Source organism: Macaca nemestrina, chromosome 7 (assembly GCF_043159975.1).
Source record: "Macaca nemestrina isolate mMacNem1 chromosome 7, mMacNem.hap1, whole genome shotgun sequence".
Taxonomy (NCBI): Eukaryota; Metazoa; Chordata; class Mammalia; order Primates; family Cercopithecidae; genus Macaca; species Macaca nemestrina.
The window spans coordinates 105,196,574-105,219,580 of NC_092131.1; the positions used below are offsets into that span (position 1 = coordinate 105,196,574).

General features: G+C 39.5%; 1 protein-coding gene across 8 annotated transcripts in view; it reads right to left on the reverse strand.

The window, feature by feature from the left end:
• Window positions 1–23,007, reverse strand: part of LOC105488361 (AGBL carboxypeptidase 1) — a 958,121-nt gene that overhangs the window by 467,562 nt on the left and 467,552 nt on the right. For all 8 annotated transcript variants that reach the window (XM_071100734.1, XM_071100736.1, XM_071100739.1 and 5 more), the window contains one exon: window positions 17,946–18,075. In XM_071100734.1, the coding sequence (XP_070956835.1) occupies window positions 17,946–18,075 (130 nt within the window). The remainder of the gene's footprint in view (window positions 1–17,945; window positions 18,076–23,007) is intronic.

Genomic DNA, 23,007 nt, shown 5'->3' on the forward strand with positions numbered 1-23,007 from the left:
GGCAAAAGCGTTAATCTATTTGGTGTACCAAGCTCAATCACAGCAGATTATTGGGACCTCTGCCTTCACCATAATGCGGGATTCAGACTAGTATTTTTGACCTATAACAGGGCTTCTATGTTGTCTGGGTAAACCCTTGGGGTAGGCTGGGGACTGAATACTGACCTAGCACCACGCCTACTCAGTCCTGGTTTGCCTTGGTTTTTGCCTCTATTTCTGATTCGCTTTCCTATCTGAGAACTGTTGATTGCCTTGACCCCAAAGGATGGACCGTGCTTTGCTCTGGGCAACCCTCACTGTCTGGGATGAGAACTTTAAGCCCTATGTCCAACGCCCTTGGCCATGATCATTGCTACCTTGCTGTGTTTACCAGATTAGTTTTCTTCAGACATGCACAAGTCTCTTCCGTGTCTTCATTGGAAGCCTCTGTTTTCACTTCTGGCCTTCACGGAGAGCAGCCTAAAGGCAAAACTAGTCCTTCTGACCCTGTCTCCATGTGTTTCTTGCTTTCCCCCATTTCCATCAGCTCTGGGCAGAGGTACCTTCACAAAGGCTGATGAGGAACATGATCCAAGCAGTTACCCTCCTATTTTCCCCTCCCCTCCATCTCCTCACTTCATTCCATCCCACAACAAATAAAACATAAAAAATTTGTTTAGACTTCTTTGAAAATCCTGACTTGTCCTTCCTCTAAGAATATCCCAGATTTTTGGCCAGGCACAGTGGCTCATGCCTGTAACCCCAGCACTTTGGTAGGCCGAGGCGAGCAGATCATGAGGTCAAGAGATAGAGACCATCCTGGCCAACATGGTGCAACCCTGTTTCTACTAAAAATACAAAAATTAGCTGGGTGTGGTGGTGCGCGCCTGTAGTCCCAGCTACTCAGGAAGCTGAGGCAGGAGAATTGCTTGAACATGGGAGGCAGAGGTTGCAGTGAACTGAGATCGCGCCACTGCACTCCAGCCAAGTGACAGAGCAAGACTCCATCTCAAAAAAAAAAAGGAATATCCCAGATTTTCAGCTCTTGTGTTACACAGAAACTACATTGAAGACACTGTTGACAGCAAGAGAAAAAATGCCCTTTGCTCTTCACTAAAATTTATCAAGAAACTGAAGCAATTAAATGTAAATTATTTGTGTCAATAAAAATATACACAAAACTTGGTTTCTGGTATGGTAAAGACGACTTTTTAAATCTTTATTCTGATAGCATGGGAACAATTCCAAATAAAAGAATATGGAATGAAACTGAAATATTTTTAATTCAGGACCTTTATGGGTATTCTGTCCCTCTTCCTGACTATGGAACAGGAGTGTTTGTTCTTTTCCTACCATATCCTCAAATGCAAAAAATAAAAAAACAAAAAAGGGAAATTCTAGATGTGGTACCTTAACATGAGTCATGAAAATAAGCAAAAATAACACTTGTTCTTCTGCTACTGCTAAGGAATGAAGTGGAAATAAAACAAACCATGTGTATAAAATATCTTGAGGCCCTTGGCGACAAGGGTTATACAAATTAATATGCCATCCTTATTTTCCTCCCCTTTTGCGCTTCTTTTTAAAAAAGCTGATTAACCCAAAACATATGCCAGAGGGACAAAATAAAACAAGAAAAATCATTTAAGTAGCTAAAAATTCTATTCCATTGGGCCCCAGAGAAAGACAAAAGCAAAATATGCCCACCCTGTCCTCTGGCAGAATGCAGCCCAGTTTGTGAGTTATAAACAGAAATCAATGCGCTCTTCAAAGAGCACTGAAATCCCTTTACCAAAATGCACTCACATAGTGAGAGCCAAGAGGATAGGAATCGATCCCACTCCTAATTCCAAAGCCCCAATTACTTGAACAGCACAGGGGCCAGGCCAGCTGCAACATGGCAGCTCAATAGATGCTGTCCACCTGCCTCCCCAGGAGCTTGCTGTAGTAGCCTAAGAGCTTTCTTCCACTTCCAAGGATGTCCCCGACTGTCCTCATGTGCCCCCTTGGTCATGAGCCTCTTGGCTTTTAGGGGGAGCTCCACAAAGGGGAGTTGGTTCAATGCCTTCTGCTAGCTGATTGTAGAGCTTATCTGCTTCTTTGGGCTTCTTTGCTTATATGCCTTGTCTCTGCCTGGATTTTTCTGACTTCTAAACAGACCTTCTTCTACAACCTTTCTGCTCTGTCCTGGGAAAACTGTTTTCCTTGACTCACATGTCTGTATGCTAGTCAGCTTCATTTAGGGGAGCCCCCTTTGTCTCCTCATTGCATTTTAAATCTCTGTAGCTTTGCTTTATTTTTAGTTTTCTGTATTTAGGTAAATGTGTACCTAGAGTGAAAAACACAGATCCTGAATATATAGTTCAATGAGTTTTTGTGTAACTGGCTCTGATCGTGATATTGAACATCTCCACTAACCTATAAAGTTCCCTCCCAACCCCTATTATTCAATGCTCTTCCTCAGAGGCAACCACTGTTCAATTTATGTCCTCATAAATTACTTTTACTGATCTTATACTTTACATAAATAGATGCTTAGAGTATAGAGTATGTAGTCTTTAGTGTCTAGCTTCTTTCACTCAATATAATGTTTATGAGATCCACTCATGTTATTGACTATATCATAGTTCATTTTTTTTCGTTTGGTTCTGATTTTGGTTACTGAATGATATTCCAATGTATAAATATATCAAACTTTGCTGTGTCTGTATCTAACATCTGGACTCTCTAACAAACAAAAGAGACAGAAAAACCTGGGTTAAAGAAAATGGGGTCAGGTAGCGTGATGCCTCCAGCTTTGTTCTTTTGGCTTAGGATTGTCTTGGCAATGCAGGGTCTTTTTTGGTTCCATATGAACTTTAAAGTAGTTTTTTTTCTGATTCTGTGAAGAAAGTCATTGGTAGCTTGATGGGAGTAGCATTGAATCTATAAATTACCTTGGGCAGTATGGCCATTTTCACAATATTGATTCATCCTATATATGAACATGGTATGTTCTTCCATTTGTTTGTGTCCTCTTTTATTTCACTGAGCAGTGGTTTGTAGTTCTCCTTTACATCCCTTGTAAGTTGGATTCCTAGGTATTTTATTCTCTTTGAAGCAATTGTGAATGGAAGTTCATTCATGATTTGGCTCTGTTTGTTTGTTACAGGTGTATAAGAATGCTTGTGATTTTTGCACATTGATTTTGTATCCTGAGACTTTGCTGAAGTTGCTTATCAGCTTAAGGAGATTTTGGGCTGAGATGATGGGGTTTTCTAAATATACAATCATGTCATCTGCAAACAGGGACAATTTGGCTTCTTCTTTTCCTAACTGAATACCCTTGATTTCTTTCTCTTGCCTGATTGCCCTAACCAGAACTTCCAACACTATGTTGACTAGGAGTGGTGAGAGAGGGCATCCCTGTCTTGTGCCAGTTTTCAAAGGGAATGCTTCCAGTTTTTGCCCATTCAGTATGATATTGGCTGTGGGTTTGTTATAAATAGTTCTTATTATTTTGAGATACGTTCCATCAAGATCAAATTTATTGAGAGTTTTTAGCATGAAGGGCTGTTGAATTTTGTGAAAGGCCTTTTCTGCATCTATTGAGATAATCATGTGGTTTTGTCTTTGGTTCTGTTTATATGCTGGATTACAGTTATTGATTTTTGTATGTTGAACCAGCCTTGCATCCCAGGGATGAAGCCCACTTGATCATGGTGGATAAGCTTTTTGATGTGCTGCTGGATTCGGTTTGCCAGTATTTTATTGAGGATTTTTGCATCGATGTTCATCAGTGATATTGGTCTAAAATTCTGTTTTTTTGTTGTGTCTCTGCCAGGCTTTGGTATCAGGATGATGTGGGCCTCATAAAATGAGTTAGGGAGGATTCCCTCTTTTTCTATTGATTGGAATAGTTTCAGAAGGAATGGTACCAGCTCCTCCTTGTACCTCTGGTAGAATTCAGCTGTGAATCCATCTGGTCCTGTACTTTTTTTGGTTGGTAGGCTATTAATTATTGCCTCAATTTCAGAGCCTGCTATTGATCTATTCAGGGATTCAACTTCTTCCTGGTTTAGTCTTGGGAGAGTGTAAGTGTCCAGGAAATTATTCATTTCTTCTAGGTTTTCTAGTTTATTTGCGTAGAGGTGTTTATAGTATTCTCTGATGGTAGTTTGTATTTCTGTGGGGTCGGTGGTGATATCCCCTTTATCATTTTTTATTGCATCTATTTGATTCTTCTCTCTTTTCTTCTTTATTAGTCTTGCTTAGCGGTCTATCAATTTTGTTGATCTTTTCAAAAAACCAGCTCCTGGATTCATTGATTTTTTGGAGGGTTTTTGTGTCTCTATCTCCCTCAGTTCTGCTCTGATCTTAGTTATTTTTTGCCTTCTGCTAGCTTTTGAATGTGTTTGCTCTTGCTTCTCTAGTTCTTGTGATTGTGATGTTACGGTGTCAATTTTAGATCTTTCCTGCTTTCTCTTGTGGGCATTTAGTGCTATAAATTTCCCTCTACACACTGCTTTAAATGTGTCCCAGAGATTCTGGTATGTCATATCTTTGTTCTTATTGGTTTCAAAGAACATCTTCATTTCTGCCTTCATTTCGTTATATACCCAGTAGTCATTCAGGAGCAGGTTATTCAGTTTCCATGTAGTTGAGCAGTTTTGATTGAGTTTCTTAGTCCTGAGTTCTAGTTTGATTGCACTGTGCTCTGAGAGACAGTTATAATTTCTGTTCTTTTACATTTGCTGAGGAGTGCTTTACTTCCAACTATGTGGTCAATTTTTGAATAAGCGCAATGTGGTGCTGAGAAGAATGTATATTCTGTTGATTTGGGGTGGAGAGTTCTGTAGATGTCTATTAGGTCCACTTGGTGCAGAGTTGAGTTCAATTCCTGGATATCCTTGTTAACTTTCTGTCTCGTTGATCTGTCTAATGTTGACAGTGGGGTATTTAAATCTCCCATTATTATTTTATGGGAGTCTAAGTCTCTTTGTAAGTCTCTAAGGACTTGCTTTATGAAAATGGGTGCTCCTGTATTGGGCGCATAATAACCAAACAGCATGGTACTGGTACCAAAACAGAGATATAGAACAATGGAACAGAACAGAGTCCTCAGAAATAATACCACACATCTACAGCCATCTGATCTTTGACAAACCTGAGAAAAACAAGAAATGGGGAAAGAATTCCCTATTTAATAAATGGTGCTGGGAAAATTGGCTAGCCATAAGTAGAAAGCTGAAACTGGATCCTTTCCTTACTCCTTATACGAAAATTAATTCAAGATGGATTAGAGACTTAAATGTTAGACCTAAAACCATAAAAAACCTAGAAGAAAACCTAGGTAATACCATTCAGGACATAGGCATGGGCAAGGACTTCATGTCTAAAACACCAAAAGCAACAGCAACAAAAGCCAAAATTCACAAATGGGATCTAATTAAACTAAAGAGCTTCTGCACAGCAAAAGAAACTACCATTAGAGTGAACAGGCAACCTACAGAATGGGAGAAAATTTTTGCAATTTACTCATCTGACAAAGGGCTAATATCCAGAACCTACAAAGAACACAAACAAATTTACGGAAAAAAAAACCCAAATAACCCCATCAAAAAGTGGGCAAAGGATATGAACAGACATTTCTCAAAAGAAGACATTCATACAGCCAACAGACACATGAAAAAATGCTCATCACTGGCTGTCAGATAAATGCAAATCAAAACCACAATGAGATACCATCTCACACCAGTTAGAATGGCAATCATTAAAAAGTCAGGAAACAACAGGTGCTAGAGAGGATGTGGAGAAATAGGAACAGTTTTACACTGTTGGTGGGATTGTAAACTGGTTCAACCATTGTGGAAAATAGTATGGCGAATCCTCAAGGATCTAAAACTAGAAATACCATATGACCCAGCCATCCTATTACTGGGTATATACCCAAAGGATTATAAATCATGCTGCTATAAAGACACAAGCACACGTATGTTTATTGCAGCACTATTCACAATAGCAAAGACTTGGTATCAACCCAAATGTCCATCAGTGACAGACTGGATTAAGAAAATGTGGCACATATACACCATGGAATACTATGCAGCCATAAAAAATGATGAGTTCGTGTCCTTTGTTAGGGACATGGATGCAGCTGGAAACCATCATTCTCAGCAAACTATGGCAAGAACAGAAAGCCAAACACCGCATGTTCTCACTCATAGGTGGGAATTGAACAATGAGATCACTTGGACTCTGGAAGGAGAACATCACACACCGGGGCCTATTATGGGGAGGGGGGAGGAGGGAGGGATGGCATTGGGCGTTATACCTGATGTAAATAATGAGTTGATGGGTGCTGACGAGTTGATGGGTGCAGCACACCAACATGGCACAAGTATACATATGTAACAACCCTGCACGTTGTGCACATGTACCCTAGAACTTAAAGTATAATAATAATAAAAAAAAAAAAAAAGAAAATGGGAATGGAGTCACAAGAAGGTCTTTGTGATATCAAATGAATCTCTGCGACCCATCAAATGAGAAGCTTCCTTTCCTTTGCTCTGTATAGTAGCCCCAAGCACAGAAAACTCCCGGACTTTCAATTTCACAAGGCAGAAAACCCAAGAGATCATAGGCCTACAGATTCTTTGAGGAAAGAACATTTCTCAGTCTTACTAGCATAAAATCCAAGGGAAACTCTTCTTCATGCAAGCCCAGCTCAAATGGTACTTCTAATCTCTGGCTTTTCCATAACCCTGAAAGAAAATGACTCAACCCTTCATCTATGTTCCTATAACAGCTCACATGGGCCTTTGTTACAGTACTTACTATTTTCTACCACTCCAGTTTCCCTGTAGACCTGACTCTACTTTCTACCAAAGTAAAATGTGGGTTCCTCAAAGAAAAAGGCAATCTTAAATAAAAAAATTTATTTGTATCCCTGACACCTAGCACCATTATACTTGTATGATGTAAGTGAATGAAGAAATGAATGACTGCCTACACTGGGTGGATGAGTGGGTGGATGGATAAGTGGTTGGATGGATGGATGGATGGATGGATGGATGGATGAATGGATGGATGATGGATGACTAGGTGAGTGGATGGACAGATATATGGATGAGTGGAGGAATTACACAATATGTGAATATTGCCATATTCACTATAAACTGAATGACTTGTCTGGTACTTAGCAATGCTCAGCACTCTCAGGGTACTGCTTTTTCTCATAGCACCACATTCTTTTTGGTCCTGGGAGTTTATATTAATCCACTCACCAATAGGCAAATGGCTGAATAGTATCTAGAACAGGTGGAACTTCCTAGCCACCATAAAGTGGCTTCCCAGTGCTTCAGAAAACATTTTCATAAGAGCCAGTAGTTGGGCAGAGTCAGAGTTAATCTTGTCGCAGTGGAAATCTTACCAGCACAGGACAGGCCTGAGTGCTGAGTGAGTGGCAGTGCTTCTGCTGCCGGCAGGAAACTCATTAAATATAGCCTCCTAGGTAACTAAAAGGTGATGTTGAGCCCATTAGAGAGCTTTGTAACACTGTGAACAGCATTTAGTGCTCAGCTGTTTCTCACCCACCTCTCAGATGGTCCCAGCAGGAAGCACGTCTGTGGCTGTCATGTTTATAGCTAATTAATGTTTATTTATATTTTTAAACAAGCCTTTCACCTGTCATGCTTTAAAATAAATGTTCTGCTCTTCAATTAGAGGTTGTCAGAGCAGAGAGGAATTCTGTTTTGTTGTGGATTGAATGTGTGTGTGTTTAAATGTGTATTATATAGGGAGTTCTTCCTTTTAAGTCTCACTCTCTGTCTCTCCTCTTAGAAGCTAAAGCTTTCTACTCAGAGAAACATACTTTTTTCAAACTTTGACATGCTATGCAAGCCATGTGCTTGCTTCCAGAGAGTAGACTGCAGAGATTACAGTGCCTTCTAAGATTGGAGGAGGAAGGTCAGAATGAAAATATTGTACATTTTCAGCTGTGTAGAACCAGTATTCTTGTTATTAACTTTGTAATTTCTTTTTTTTTATTATTATACTTTAAGTTCTAGGGTACATGGCACAACGTGCAGCTTTGTTACATATGTATACTTGTGCCATGTTGGTGTGCTGCACCCATCAACTCGTCAGCACCCATCAACTCATTATTTACATCAGGTATAACTTCCAATGCCATCCCTCCTCCCTCCCTCCTCCCCATAATAGGCCCCGGTGTGTGATGTTCTCCTTCCAGAATCCAAGTGATCTCATTGTTCAATTCCCACCTATGAGTGAGAACATGCGGTGTTTGGTTTTCTGTTCTTGTGATAGTTTGCTGAGAATGATGGTTTCCAGCTGCATCCATGTCCCTAACAAAGGACACGAACTCATCATTTTTTATGGCTGCATAGTATTCCATGGTGTATATGTGCCACATTTTCTTAATCCAGTCTGTCACTGATGGACATTTGGGTTGATACCAAGTCTTTGCTATTGTGAATAGTGCTGCAATAAACATACGTGTGCTTGTGTCTTTATAGCAGCATGATTTATAATCCTTTGGGTATATACCCAGTAATAGGATGGCTGGGTCATATGGTATTTCTTGCCCATGCCTATATCCTGAATGGTATTACCAAGGTTTTCTTCTAGGTTTTTTATGGTTTTAGGTCTAACATTTAAGTCTCTAATCCATCTTGAATTAATTTTCGTATAAGGAGTAAGGAAAGGATCCAGTTTCAGCTTTCTACTTATGGCTAGCCAATTTTCCCAGCACCATTTATTAAATAGGGAATCCTTTTCCCATTTCTTGTTTTTCTCAGGTTTGTCAAAGATCAGATGGATGTAGATGTGTGGTATTGTTTCTGAGGGCTCTGTTCTGTTCCATCGATCTATATCTCTGTTTTGGTACCAGTACCATGCTGTTTTGGTTACTGTAGCCTTGTAGTACAGTTTGAAGTCAGGTAGCGTGATGCCTACAGTTTTGTTCTTTTGACTGAGGATTGTCTTAGCAATGCGGGGTCGTTTTTGGTTCCATATGAACTTTAAAGCAGTTTTTTCCAATTCTGTGAAGAAAGTCATTGGTAGCTTAATGGGGATGGCATTGACTCTATAGATTACCTTGGGCAGTATGGCCATTTTCACGATATTGATTCTTCCTATCCATGAGCATGGAATGTTCTTCCATTTGTTTGTGTGCTCTTTTATTTCACTGAGCAGTAGTTTGTAGTTCTCCTTGAAGAGGTCCTTTATATCCCTTGTGAGTTGGATTCCTAGGTATTTTATTCTCTTTGAAGCAATTGTGAATGGAAGTTCATTCATGATTCATGATTTGACTCTCTGTTTGTTTGTAACTGGTGTATAAGAATGCTTGTGATTTTTGCACATTGATTTTGTATCCTGAGACTTTGCTGAAGTTGCTTATCAGCTTAAGGAGATTTTGGGCTGAGATGATGGGGTTTTCTAAATATACAATCATGTCATCTGCAAACAGGGACAATTTGACTTCTTCTTTTCCTAACTGAGTACCCTTGATTTCTTTCTCTTGCCTGATTGCCTAGCCAGAACTTCCAACACTATGTTGACTAGGAGTGGTGAGAGAGGGCATCCCTGTCTTGTGCCAGTTTTCAAAGGGAATTTTTCCAGTTTTTGCCCATTCAGTATGATATTGGTTGTGGGTTTGTCATAAAGAGCTCTTATTATTTTGAGATATGTTCCATCAATACCGAATTTATTGAAAGTTTTTAGCATGAAGGGCTGTTGAATTTTGTGAAAGGCCTTTTCTGCATCTATTGAGATAATCATGTGGTTTTTGTCTTTGGTTCTGTTTATATGCTGGATTACAGTTATTGATTTTCGTATGTTGAATCAGTCTTGCATCCCAGGGATGAAGCCCACTTGATCATGGTGGATAAGCTTTTTGATGTGCTGCTGGATTCAGTTTGCAGTATTTTATTGAGGATTTTTGCATCGATGTTCATCAGTGATATTGGTCTAAAATTCTGTTTTTTTGCTGTGTCTCTGCCAGGCTTTGGTATCAAGATGATGTTGGCCTTTTTCTATTGATTGGAATAATTTCAGAAGGAATGGTACCAGCTCCTCCTTGTACCTCCAGTAGTATTCAGCTGTGAATCCCTCTGGTCCCAGACTTTTTTTGGTTGGTAGGCTATTAATTATTGCCTCAATTTCAGAGCCTGCTATTGATCTATTCAGGGATTCAACTTCTTCCTGGTTTAGTCTTGGGAGAGTGTAAGTGTCCAGGATATTATGCATTTCTTCTAGGTTTTCTAGTTTATTTGCGTAGAGGTGTTTACAGTATTCTCTGATGGTAGTTTGTATTTCTGTGGGGTTGGTGGTGATATCCCCTTTATCATTTTTTATTGCATCTATTTGATTCTTCTCTCTTTTCTTCTTTATTAGTTTTGCTAGAGGTCTATCAATTTTGTTGATCTTTTCAAAAAACCAGCTCCTGGACTCATTGATTTTTTGAAGGGTTTTTTAGTGTCTCTATGTTCTTCAGTTCTGCTCTGATGTTAGTTATTTCTCACCTTCTGCTAGCTTTTGAATGTGTTTGCTCTTGCTTCTCTAGTTTTTTTAATTGTGATGTTAGGGTGTCAATTTTAGATCTTTCCTGCTTTCTCTTGTGGGCATTTAGTGCTGTAAATATCCCTCCACACACTGCTTTAATTGTGTCCCAGAGATTCTGGTATGTTGTATCTTTGTTCTCACTGGTTTCAAAGAACATCTTTATTTCTGCCTTCACTTCGTTATGTACCCAGTAGTCATTCAGGAGCAGGTTATTCAGTTTCCATGTAGTTGAGCATTTTTGATTGAGTTTCTTAGTCCTGAGTTCTAGTTTGATTGCACTGTGGTCTGAGAGACAGTTTGTTATAATTTCTGTTCTTTTACATTTGCTGAGGAGTGCTTTACTTCCAACTATGTGGTCAATTTTTGAATAAGCGCAATGTGGTGCTGAGAAGAATGTATATTCTGTTGATTTGGGGTGGAGAGTTCTGTAGATGTCTATTAGGTCCACTTGGTGCAGAGTTGAGTTCAATTCCTGGATATCCTTGTTAACTTTCTGTCTCGTTGATCTGTCTAATGTTGACAGTGAGGTGTTGAAATCTCCCATTATTATTTTATGGGAGTCTAAGTCTCTTTGTAAAGTCTCTAAGGACTTGCTTTATGAATCTGGGTGCTCCTCTATTGGGTGCATATATATTTAGGATAGTTAGCTCTTCCTGTTGAATTGATGCCTTTACCATTATGTAGTGGCCTTCTTTGTCTCTTTTGATCTTTCATGGTTTAAAGTCTATTTTATCAAAGACTAGGATTGCAACCCCTGCTTTTTTTTTGTTCTCCATTTGCTTGGTAGATCTTCCTCCATCCCTTTATTTTGAGCCTATGTATCTCTGCATGTGAGATGGGTCTCCTGAATACAGCAAACTGATGGGTCTTGACTCTTTATCCAATTTGCCAGTCTGTGTCTTTTAATTGGACCATTTACATTTAAGGTTAATATTGTTATGTGTGAACTTGATCCTGTCATTGTGATATTAGCTGGTTATTTTGCTTGTTAGTTGATGCAGTTTCTTCCTAGCACTGACGGTCTTTACATTTTGACATGTTTTTGCAAAGGCTGGTATTGGTTGTTCCTTTCCATGTTTAGTGTTTCCTTCAGGATCTCTTGTAGGGCAGGCCTGGTGGTGACAAAATCTCTAAGTATCTGCTTGTCTGTAAAGGATTTTATTTCTCCTTCACTTATGAAGCTTAGTTTGGCTGGATATGAAATTCTGGGTTGAAAATTCTTTTCTTTAAGAGTGTTGAATATTGGCCCCCACTCTCTTCTGGCTTGGAGAGTTTCTGCCGAGAGATCTGCTGTTAGTCTGATGGGCTTCCCTTTGTGTGTAACCCAACCTTTCTCTCCGGCTGCCCTTAAGATTTTTTCCTTCGTTTCAACTTCAGTTAATCTGACAATTATGTGCCTTAGAGTTGCTCTTCTCAAGGAATATCTTTGTGGCATTATTTGTATTTCCTGAATTTGAATGTTGGCCTTCCTTACTAGGTTGGGAAAGTTCTCCTGGATGATATCCGGAAGCATGTTTTCCAACTTGGTTTCATTTTTCTCCTCACTTTCAGGCACACCAGTCAGACGTAGATTTGGTCTTTTCACATAATCCCATATTTCTTGGAGGCTTTGTTCATTTCTTTTTTTTTCTCTAGACTTCTCTTCTCACTTCATTTCATTCATTCGATCTTCAATCATTGATACTCTTTCTTCCAGTTGATTGAGTTGATTACTGAAGCTTGTGCATTTGTCACGTATTTCTCGTGTCATGGTTTTTATCTCTGTCAGTTTGTTTATGGCCTTCTCTGCATTGATTATTCTAGTTATCCATTCTTCCATTCTTTTTTCAAGATTTTTAGTTTCTTTGCACTGGGTATGTAGTTCCTCCTTTAGCTCTGAGAAATTTGATCGACTGAAGCCTTCTTCTCTCAACTCGTCAAAGTCGTTCTCTGTCCAGCTTTGATCCGTTGCTGGCGATGAGCTGTGTTTCTTTGGAGGGGGAGATGCGCTCTGATTTTTTGAATTTTTTGAATTTCCAGCTTTTCTGCCCTGCTTTTTCCCCATCTTTGTGGTTTTATCTACCTTTGGTCTTTGATGCTGGTGACATACTGATGGGGTTTTGGTGTGGGTGTCCTTTCTGTTTGTTAGTTTTCCTTCTAACAGTCAGGACCCTCAACTGTAGGTCTGTTGGAGATTGCTTGAGGTCCATTCCAGACCCTGTTTGCCTGGGTATCAGCAATGGAGGCTGCAGAAGATAGAATATTGCTGTACAGCGAGTGCTGGCGTCTGATTCTTGCTCTGGAAGCTTCGTCTCAGGGGTGTAGCCTGCCATGTGAGGTGTGAGGTGTTGGTCTGCACCTAGTGGGGGATGTCTCCCAGTTAGGCTACTCAGGGGTCAGGGACCCACTTGAGCAGGCAGACTGTCCGTTCTCAGATTTCAACCTCCGTGCTGGGAGATCCACTGCTCTCTTCAAAGCTGTCAGCAGGGTCATTAACATCTGCAGAGGTTTCTGCTGCTTTTTTTTTTTTTTTTTTTTTTTTTGCTATGCCCTGTCCCCAGAGGTGGAGTCTACAAAGACAGGCAGGCCTCCACAAGCTGCAGTGGGCTCCACCCAGTTCGAGTTTCCTGGAAGCTTTGTTTACCTACTTAAGTCTCAGCAATGGTGGGTGCCCCTCCCCCAGCCTCACTGCTGCCTTGCAGTTAGATCTCAGACTGCTGTGCTAGCAATGAGGGAGGCTCCGTGGGCGTGGGACCTTCCCAGCCAGATGTGGGATATAATCTCCTGGTGTGCCGTTTGCTAAGACCCTTGGTAAAGTGCAGTATTAGGGTGGGAGTTACCTGATTTTCCAGGTGTCGTGTGTCTCAGTTTCTAAAGGGATTCCCTTCCCCCTTGTGCTTCCCAGGTGAGGCAATGCCTCACCTTGCTTCAGCTCTAGCTGGTCAGGCTGCACCAGCTGACCAGCACCAATTGTCTGACACTCCCCAGTGAGATGAACCCAGTACCTCAGTTGAAAATGCAGAAATCATCGGTCTTCTGTGTCGCTCATGCTGGGAGCTGGAGGCTGGAGCTGTTCCTATACGACCATCTTGCTCGCACCCCCCGCAGCTTTGTAATTTCAATAGCTTTAGTAGTTTTTGGTTACATGGATGTATTCTATAGTGGTGAAGTCCCCTTTAAGTGTACCTATCACCTGAATAGTGTACATTGTACCCAAAAGGCAATTTTTCATTTCACTCCTCTCCTACCAAACCCCTTCTCTTTCTCCACTGTCCATGATACCAGTCTGTATGCCTTTGCATCCCCATTGCTTATCCCACTTAATGAGAACCTGTGGTATTTCATTCCTGGTTTACTTCACGTAGGATAATGGCCTCCAGTTTCATTCAAGTTGCTGCAAAAGATATTAATTCATTCTTTTTTACAGTTGAGTAGTATTCCATGGTATATGTATATATGTGTGTGTGTTTTTACATGTATATATTTATACACAGACACACACATATGTGTATGTGCATATTTATATATGACACATTTTCTTTTTCTTTTTTTTTTCTTTTTTTTGAGATCGATTCTTGCTCTGTTGCCCAGGCTGGAGTGCAATGGCATGATCTCGGCTCACAGAAAGCCCCACCTGCCAGGTTCACACCATTCTCCTGCCTCAGCCTCCAGAGTAGCTGGGACTACAGGTGCCCACCACCACGCCCAGCTAATTTTTTGTATTTTTAGTAGAGACAGGGTTTCACCTTGTTAGCCAGGATGGTCTCAATCTCTTGACCTTGTGATCCACCCACCTCAGCCTCCCAAAGTGCTGGGATTACAGGCGTGAGCCACCGCACCCGGCATACACCATATTTTCTTTATCCACTTATCAGTTGATGGGGACTTAGGTTGATTTCATATCTTTGTACAATTATGAATTATGCTGTAATAAACATACATGTGTAGGTATCTTTTTAATATAATAACTTTTTTATTCCTTTGAACAGAATCCCAGTAGTGGGATTGCTGGATCAAATGGTAGATCTCCTTTTAGTTCTTTGAAAAATCACCATACTGTTTTTCACAGAGGTTGTACTAATTTACATTCCCATTGGTAGTGTATAAGCATTCCTTTTTCACTGCATCCATCCCTACATCTGTTGTTTTTTGACCTTTTAAAAATGGCCATTCTTACTGGGGTAAGGTAGCATCTCACTGCAGTTTTAATTTACATATGCCTAATAATTAGTGATGTTGAGCATTTTTTCATGTTTCTTGGTCACTCATATATCTTCTTTTGAGAAATATCTGTTCATGTCATTTGCCCACATTTTAATAACATTATTTCTTTTTTGTTTTGCTGATTTGTTTGAGTTCCTTGTAGATTTTGGATATTAGTCTTTTGTCAGATGTATAGTTTGCAAATATTTTCTTCCATTCTGTAGGTTGTCTATTTACTCTGTTATTTCTTTTGTCATGCAAAAGGTACTTAGTTTAATTAGGTCCCATTTATTTATGTTTCTTTCTGTTGCATTTGCTTTTGGAGTCTTTGTCATAAATTATTTTCCTATGCCTATATCCAGTGGAGTTTTTCTTAGGTTTTCTGCGAGAATTTTTACAGACTCAGATCTTAGATTTAAGTCTTTAATTCATCTGAGTTAATTTTTGTGTATGGTGAGAGATAGGGATCCAACTTCATTCTTCTACATGTGGCTATCCAATTTTCCCAGTATCATTTACTGAACACATATTTTTTTCTACTTGGTCGAAGATCAGCTGATTGTAAGTGATTGGCTTTATTTCTGGGTTCTCTATTCTGTTCCATTGGTCTATGTGCCTACTTTTATACCAGTGCCATGGTGATTTGGTAACTATAGACTGGTAGTATAACTTGAAATCCAGTCATGTGATGCCTCCAGATTATTCTTTTTGCTAAGGATTGCTTCAGCTATTTTTTGGTTCCATATGAATTTTAGGATTGTTTTTTCTAATTCTATGAAAAATGATGTTAGTATTTTGATAGGAATTGCATTAAATTTGTAGATCGCTTTGGACAATATGATGATTTTCAAAATATTGATTCTTCCTATCCATGAGCATGGGATATTTTTCCATTTCTCTGTGTCATCTCTGATCTCTTTCATCAGTGTTTTGTGGTTCTTGTTGTAGTGATCTTTTACCTCCTTTGTTAAATATATTCCTAGGTATTTTATTTTTTGTAGCTATTGTTAATAAAACTGAGTTCTTGATTTTATTCTCAGTCAGTTGTTATTGGCATACAACAGCGCTACTGATTTGTGTACATTGATTTTGTAACCTGAGACTTTATTGAATTCAGTTATCAAATGTAAGAGTCTTTTGAGGGAGTCTTTAGGGTTTCCTAGGTATACGATCATATCATTAGCAAACAGAAATAATTTGATTTCCTCTTTTCCAATTTGGATGCCCTTTATTTCTTTCTCGTGCCTGATTGCTCTGGCTAGGACTTCCAGAATGAGGATTCTTAAGGGAAAAGAAATCACTTTGCTCTCTAAGCAAAAAAACATTGACGATTGACTCAGCAAGCCTAGATGGTTCAAATCCTGCACACTCTGAAATAAGATCTGTCCCTTGAATGACTCTCGGAAAATACACTTCACACTCTTGGAATATTCTGCTGGATAACAGATCTTTCTTTACCTTGGGACTTGGGCCATGCCAGATGGTTGATGCTAAAAATGTGACTTGTGTTAGGGCCCTAGGACCATGAGATATCAACTTGACCTCTAGAGAGATGAGAGACTGAGTAAGATCAGCCGTGTAGGATATTTGATGGCTACATAACTGACCCCCCAACAAAAACCCTGGACACCAGAGCTAGGTGACATTTCCTGGTTGGCAACCCATATTGTTGCTGGAGAGTCAAGCACTGTCCATATATCTCTACTGGGCAAGGATACCTGGAAGTTTGTACCTTGTCTCTCGTGGACTCTGCCATGAATGCCTTTTACCTTTTCTGATTTTAATCTGTGTCCTCTGAAGGTAATAAACGGTAATTATGAATATAACTGCTATTCTGAGCCCTGTGAGTCCTTCCAGGGCATCACTGAGCCTGCAGATAGTCATGGGGCTCCCCAACACACGCTTTCAACAGTAAGGAATGAAGAGAGGCTATGTTGCAGGGTAGAAAAACATATCAGAACTGAATCCCCACTCTGCCATACACCTCTGGGTGATCTCATTGAAATCAGTTTATTTGTTCATCTCCTTTGAGATTTAAATACGATTCTACATTATATATTCATCCATTTTAAAATTAAATATTCATTGAATGTGCCACCTTTTTGTCACATAGTAGATGTTCAAAAAGTGGCTAAAGGTAGAGATGATTAATTGATGTGGCCAGTATGTGAGCTTCTTCACTCTATTTTAAGTTCGTTAGGTTAGGTAAGGACTCTAAATTTGGACATATGTCCCTCTACAAGTTTGTAGACAGGTAAGTTCACAGTTTGTAGTTAATAAATGAGCATTTTCATATGGTTACTTGGCTGTCATTTTCTCTTTATTATCTTGAGCCAAGTCCTCTGATTTCAAACAGTGTTTTTTTAATCAATTGTATAGTACTAGAGGCTTGGGAAAACAGCCTAGATATAAAAATCCCTGGGACAGCGCCAGAATAATATTTGGAATATAGTAAGTGTTAGTTGAACATAAACACCTAGAGGATTTTGTTCCAAACACTATTGAATAGGTATATACATTTTCTTTCTTATGCAATAACTGAAATACCAGAAAAATGAAGACTCAGGATATGGAATGAAATATAATTTTTTGCCCAATTTTTAACAATGACTACTACACTGGGGGGATGCCTTTGTTGTGGGGTGAATTGTGTCCCCTCAAAAGATGTATTCAAGCTCTAATCCCTGGTACTTGTGAATGTGACCTTGTTCGGAAACAGGGTCTTTGCAGATATAATAAAACTATGATGAGGCCATACTTAATTAGAATAAGCCCTAATACAATGACTGATGTCCTTATTAGAAGAGGACAACTTGGACACAGAGGGAAGATGGCCTTGTGAAGACAGAGGCAAAGATTAGAGTTATACTGCCACAAGCCCAGGAATGCTAAAGATTGCTAGCAACCACCAGAAGCTGGAACAGACAAAGAAGGAGCCCTCCTTAGAGCCATCAGAGTGAGCATGATCCTCCCAACACCCTAATTCCAGACTTATGCCTCCAGAAATGTGAAATAAGTTTCTGTTGCATTACACAAAGCTACCCAGTTGTGGCAGTTTGGTACAGCGGCCCAGTCAGCCAATACACAATGCATCCCCCATTCTATCTTGTCATACATAGGTTTTTGGTCATTGTCTATTAGTGCCTTGACAGAATATAATCTGCTCCCTGGAAGGTAGAAGGAAGCGGCCAGGAAGGTAGAGGCAGAAGGAAGTGACTCACCACGGGACTTCGGCCAATGCTGCTCAGGTGGTAGAGGAGGCCTTTTGCATGGTAAATGGTTGGCTGCAGATGAGCACTGGGAGAAAGCCATTGTCTGTTCAAATCTTCCCCACTCAGTGAGCATCTGTGGCTACAGGAACAAACAATAAGCAAATAAATACACATTCAGAAGAAAATAACTTGAGAAAATAAAGCTCCACAAGATAAACAATTAAACTAATGAGTTCAAAACTTTCCTCTGATTTCTGCCCAATTGGCATCAATTTCAGATGTCCAGAAAGCTGTAGATCTGTCCTTTAAGCTCCAAAGTATCATAATTATTCACAGCCCCCAAATGAACTAGAAACCATATTTGACTTGCTGTTGGATTATCAGAGTTTTAAGACAAAGTTGGAAAATGTAGTTCTCTATTATATACATCCATGGGGAATAAATTTAATAAATTTCTCTAGGCTATGGATTCTTCAGTTCTACAGATAATTAAGTTGTATTCAATCTATCATACTGGGTGTATTACATATGATATTTCCAGCTGGCTCAATAACTCTGCAAGGTAGACATTAGAGCACCCCAATGAAGAGACTGAGGCTTAAGTATGATTAAATAAATGGCTGGAGATCTAGGTCATAAGAAAGAGCTAGGTTCCCCCCCCCCCAGGTTTATTTGCTTCTAACTCTTATTCTCTCTCTTTTATTGCACTGCTTGACATTTACCAAGAGAATCAGAGTGCCTTTTTCAAATATATCATCATGGTATGTTAGAGCAAGAATGAGCTCAAAATCATACATTCCCTCATTTGGGGAATGATGATGTTCGTATTCAAAAGTGCCAAGTTACTTTACAAAAGTGACCCAGCTGGTAGTGAGAGGATTGACCGCCATTCACAGTGAGGAAACTGAGATGCTGAGTTGTCAGGTAGAGTGATCCTAAAAACCCACAACCACCAGAGATTACCAAGGGCAGCCCCTGCACAGGACATGTTCCCAGTAGTCCTGCTAAAGTATTATTTACTCAATAGTGTCAATGAGTTAAGTGCCACAGATTGGGAGGATCAGTGCAGCATCTCCAAAACCTCCAGCACCCCCAGATCCTCCCAAGCCCTCCACCATTGTCCTTCTGCACCCAAGCTCAATGGAATTACTAACAGTTCACACTCGACTTATGGCCTCCAGAAATGTGAGATAAATTTCTGTTGTTTTAAGCTACCCAGTTTGTGGTAATGTGCAGCAACAGCCCTAAGAAACCAATACACAATACATCGTCCATTCTATCTTGTCATACATAGGTTTTTGCTGGGGCTCCTCCATCCTCATGCACCCTTACCTCTTCAACATTTAGGGGATCAATCTGCAGGGGAATTTTCTATTTTCCAGACCATTGCATCCATCTCCTATTTGCTGCAATAACATCCTGAGGCCGCTTTGATCAGAGTCCTTATGAAACCATTTTGGATGGATTTTTATTTTTATGTCTCTTGACTTCCCAATAAGACTAGGAGCTTCCTGGGGGCAAGGACAGTGATAGTCTCTTGGTCACCATCAAAACTCTAATATAGTAACTCTGTCAGAGTTGATATTGGGTAAATAATTTGGAAAGAATAAATTTACCAGCATTCATATGCATATTCAGATATGATTTCTGTTTTGTTTTGTTTCAAACACACGGTTTTCAATAAACATTGGAGGTATAAAGAAGGTTCAGTCTTCAGTCTTCTCCTTTTACCACTTATTCATTTCCATGTTCCTGAAATTATCTTTAAATATTAGCTTCCTGCTGGCTGTCAGACCCTCTTACAACTTACTGGAAACTGAAAATCTTTAGATTAATCACTTATCCTGATTTCTCCATTAAAATATTTTGACTTGATAAATGGCAGGTCTTGTGCATGTTCCTCTCTGGCTTTTTTTGTTCTTTGCCTGCTTTTTTTCTCCCTTTCTCTTTTTAATAGCAATAACATCTAGAAATAGGGTTTATCAGTTCTGCCTGATGACCAAGGATGAAGGTAAAATATGAAGCAGATTTTCAATGCCGATAGCAACAGAAAGGAACAGGCAGCCCAGACTTGCTCTCGAGCACATTTGCTGTGTTTAAATGAATTTCTTTTCTCAAATCAAGGTACTTGCAGGCACAACATCCCAGAGCCCCAGGATTCTCTGTGATTTCTCTTTGCCTTGACCTGGATTCTCATCAACACTGGGGACTTGTTTTTTCCTTTGTAACACTGACTATGATGAAATTAGTTGAGGCCCTTTAAAAGCATTTCTGCTTGTATAAATGAAAATGCAAGCATTACATGTGTCCAGCAGACAGCAATTCTGTATGAACTCTCTCTACGTCTTCTTTCCCTATGCTCCATGGAAACCAAGTTCAGGGGCAATATCTACATGGAGAAGACTCATGTATTACCACCTTGCAGAAATACTATTTTAGATCACAATTTCCAAGAACAAAAAAATAAAGTTTTGTGCTGAAGCCAGAAACCCAAATTTGAATAAGAAAACCTAGTTCCAACTCCAAGCTGCTACCAGATATAGGATTTGAGACCTCTTTGACAGTCAGCATTCTCATGTGTGAAATAAATAAGTCAAACATCCCCCTAGGTTTATTTTGAGGATCGAATGAAATATCTATTTTAGATATCCCTATAGAGAAATACCATATACTTCTATCTCTACCTATGTCTGTGTCCATTACTATATCTACATCTGTATCTACGTCTACATCTTCATCTACATCTAAAATGCTCTAGGATGCATAGCACAACTTTGACTACATTCACTGGTTCCTTACCTCATCCTAATTTTTTTTTCTTATAAAGAATGATCAGATAGCTATATGCAGGGTGAATGGAAGGGAAAAGTGTCTTGACTAGGAACTCCAGGCAAGACGCTGTGATCAGTTTTAAGTAACAGTTTACTTGGACACATCTAAGGGTAGGGGCAGGAGGCTGAAGAGAAAAGAATTTAAGAAAAACTGAAAAGAAATAATCAGTAGAAATTGCTGATTGAAATTTGGATTGTTAAACAGCGCACAAAGGAGGACCACATCTAAGATTATCTAAATATAGAGATTTGGAGAGAAATTGGGCCAATGTAAGACATACCGAAGAAAGCTGTTATTTTGGGGAAAATTTGGTTTGTTTGTTGTCTATTTTGGAGAGGTAGAGGCAGTGAATCATTCCATTTGTGTAAATAGATTGTGTGGATTTGGGAAACCCATGTGATTTTATTTGTCTTCAGGACTCTATGGTGGTTATGATTTGGAGAGTATCTCTGTGTGTGCCTAGGGTTTTGGCAGTCCCTATATGTATGCAATTGCAGGTTATTATAATATGTACAGCACCTCGACTGCTTTTCCTTTTAAAGTAAATCCATTTGCTTCCAATCTCTGAATCCATTTGGCATTTTGTGTTAATAATATCAGAGATTCGTGTAGTCAGAGGAACTGTTGCTGCTCTTCCCAGGGATTTGTTTCAAGCATTTGAAGATAAAATGCACTCCATCTTCTTATCTACTGCAGCATTTCTGAAATGACAGCTGCTCCTTCTATGGGGGGAGAATTAGCAGATGGACAGCTATGACTGACTGGCAATAAATTCAGTGTCTCTAATCTGAAAAGGGGTCCTCTCTCAAATAGTTTGAAGTTCTGCTTTCTTTATAAGAATCATAAAATGGTGATTATTGCTACAGTTGGCCCTCCGTATCCATGAATATGGAGGGCCAACTGTACTAAGCCATTTTATATAAGAGACTTGAACATCCACGAATTTTGGTATCCATGGTAGTGGGTGTGGGGAAGGTGTCCTGGAACCAATAATCTGCAAATATCAAAGCACGATGTTATTTTTCCCTCCACTAAAAACTGCAAAGTTAAAGGAAAAAATTATCCACTTCATTTTGTTTTTCACAAATAAAGACATTTGATCTGACTTGTCCTCCTTATTTTAAAAAGCTTTAGTTTAAATAGCTAGTTTAAGATAAAGTTTATATGCACTAAATATGCCAGATCTAGGATGCTCAGATATCCAGTTTGTCTAGGAATGTTGCATTTTTAGCTTTGAAATGCTTGCATCCCAGTAACTCTCTCAACAAATGCACACCAGAAATGTGATAACCTTGCCTAGATCCTTCATTTTAGAAGGAGGTGCAGAGCTGGAATACTTGACCAAAACTAGGCTGAATTATTTTGCACTGATTGAATGTTTTTAGGCAGGACTTTCACACTCCACTGAGGCTCAGGCATCCTTATCACCTATGTTTTCCTGTTTTCCTAGATTGTTTCCCACATGCATTATCTTCCTGTTCTTTTCAGGCATTTGCAGCCAATGTCCGGAAAATTCCTAATCCTTAAAACTGAGGTTTTTTCTCCAGCCTGGGCGATAGAGAGAGACTCCATCTCAAAAAAAACCAAACCAAACCAAAACAAACAAACAAAAAACTGAGGTTTTTGTGGGGCATATCTCTTTCCTTAAGAAAAGAGAAGAAAGCTTCTGATCTCCAGAAAATATAGTCATTTTATGATGAAACAAAAGCATCTCAACTGAAGTTATCAAAGAGTCAATCAGCAGCACTAGTCCTAACTAAAGGGTCACTGAATAGAAGCCACCAGCTGCACGATATTCTGAGTAAAAGGGAACTTTAAAGGCTGGACAGTTTCAAGGACAATGATGTCACTAAAAATAATTCTTTTAACATTAATTGTGGATCTCGTTTATCTGCTGAGAACAGGGATCATCCAGAGGTTGGGAAACAAGTAATATAACCAAAGGCTTTAACAACTAGATCCTGAACTACCAGGACTCCTAAAGCCAAGAAAGGACCACAAGCAGAGAAAGAGTAAAAGTGAGTCACTTTCTAAAAACGAATCTATAGAGCTGCCTTCAGAATACAAGAGGATTAAAAAATCTCCCATCCGTCCACGACTAAAAAGTAGAGGGACAGAGTCCATCAGACTGAATAAATGATCCCAGGCTCGATAATATTAGTGCCTGCAGCACAGCAAGCTCTGGAGCCTAAAGAGAGGCAGCATGTTTGAGATTTAGGCAGCAGCTTCACCGTTCACT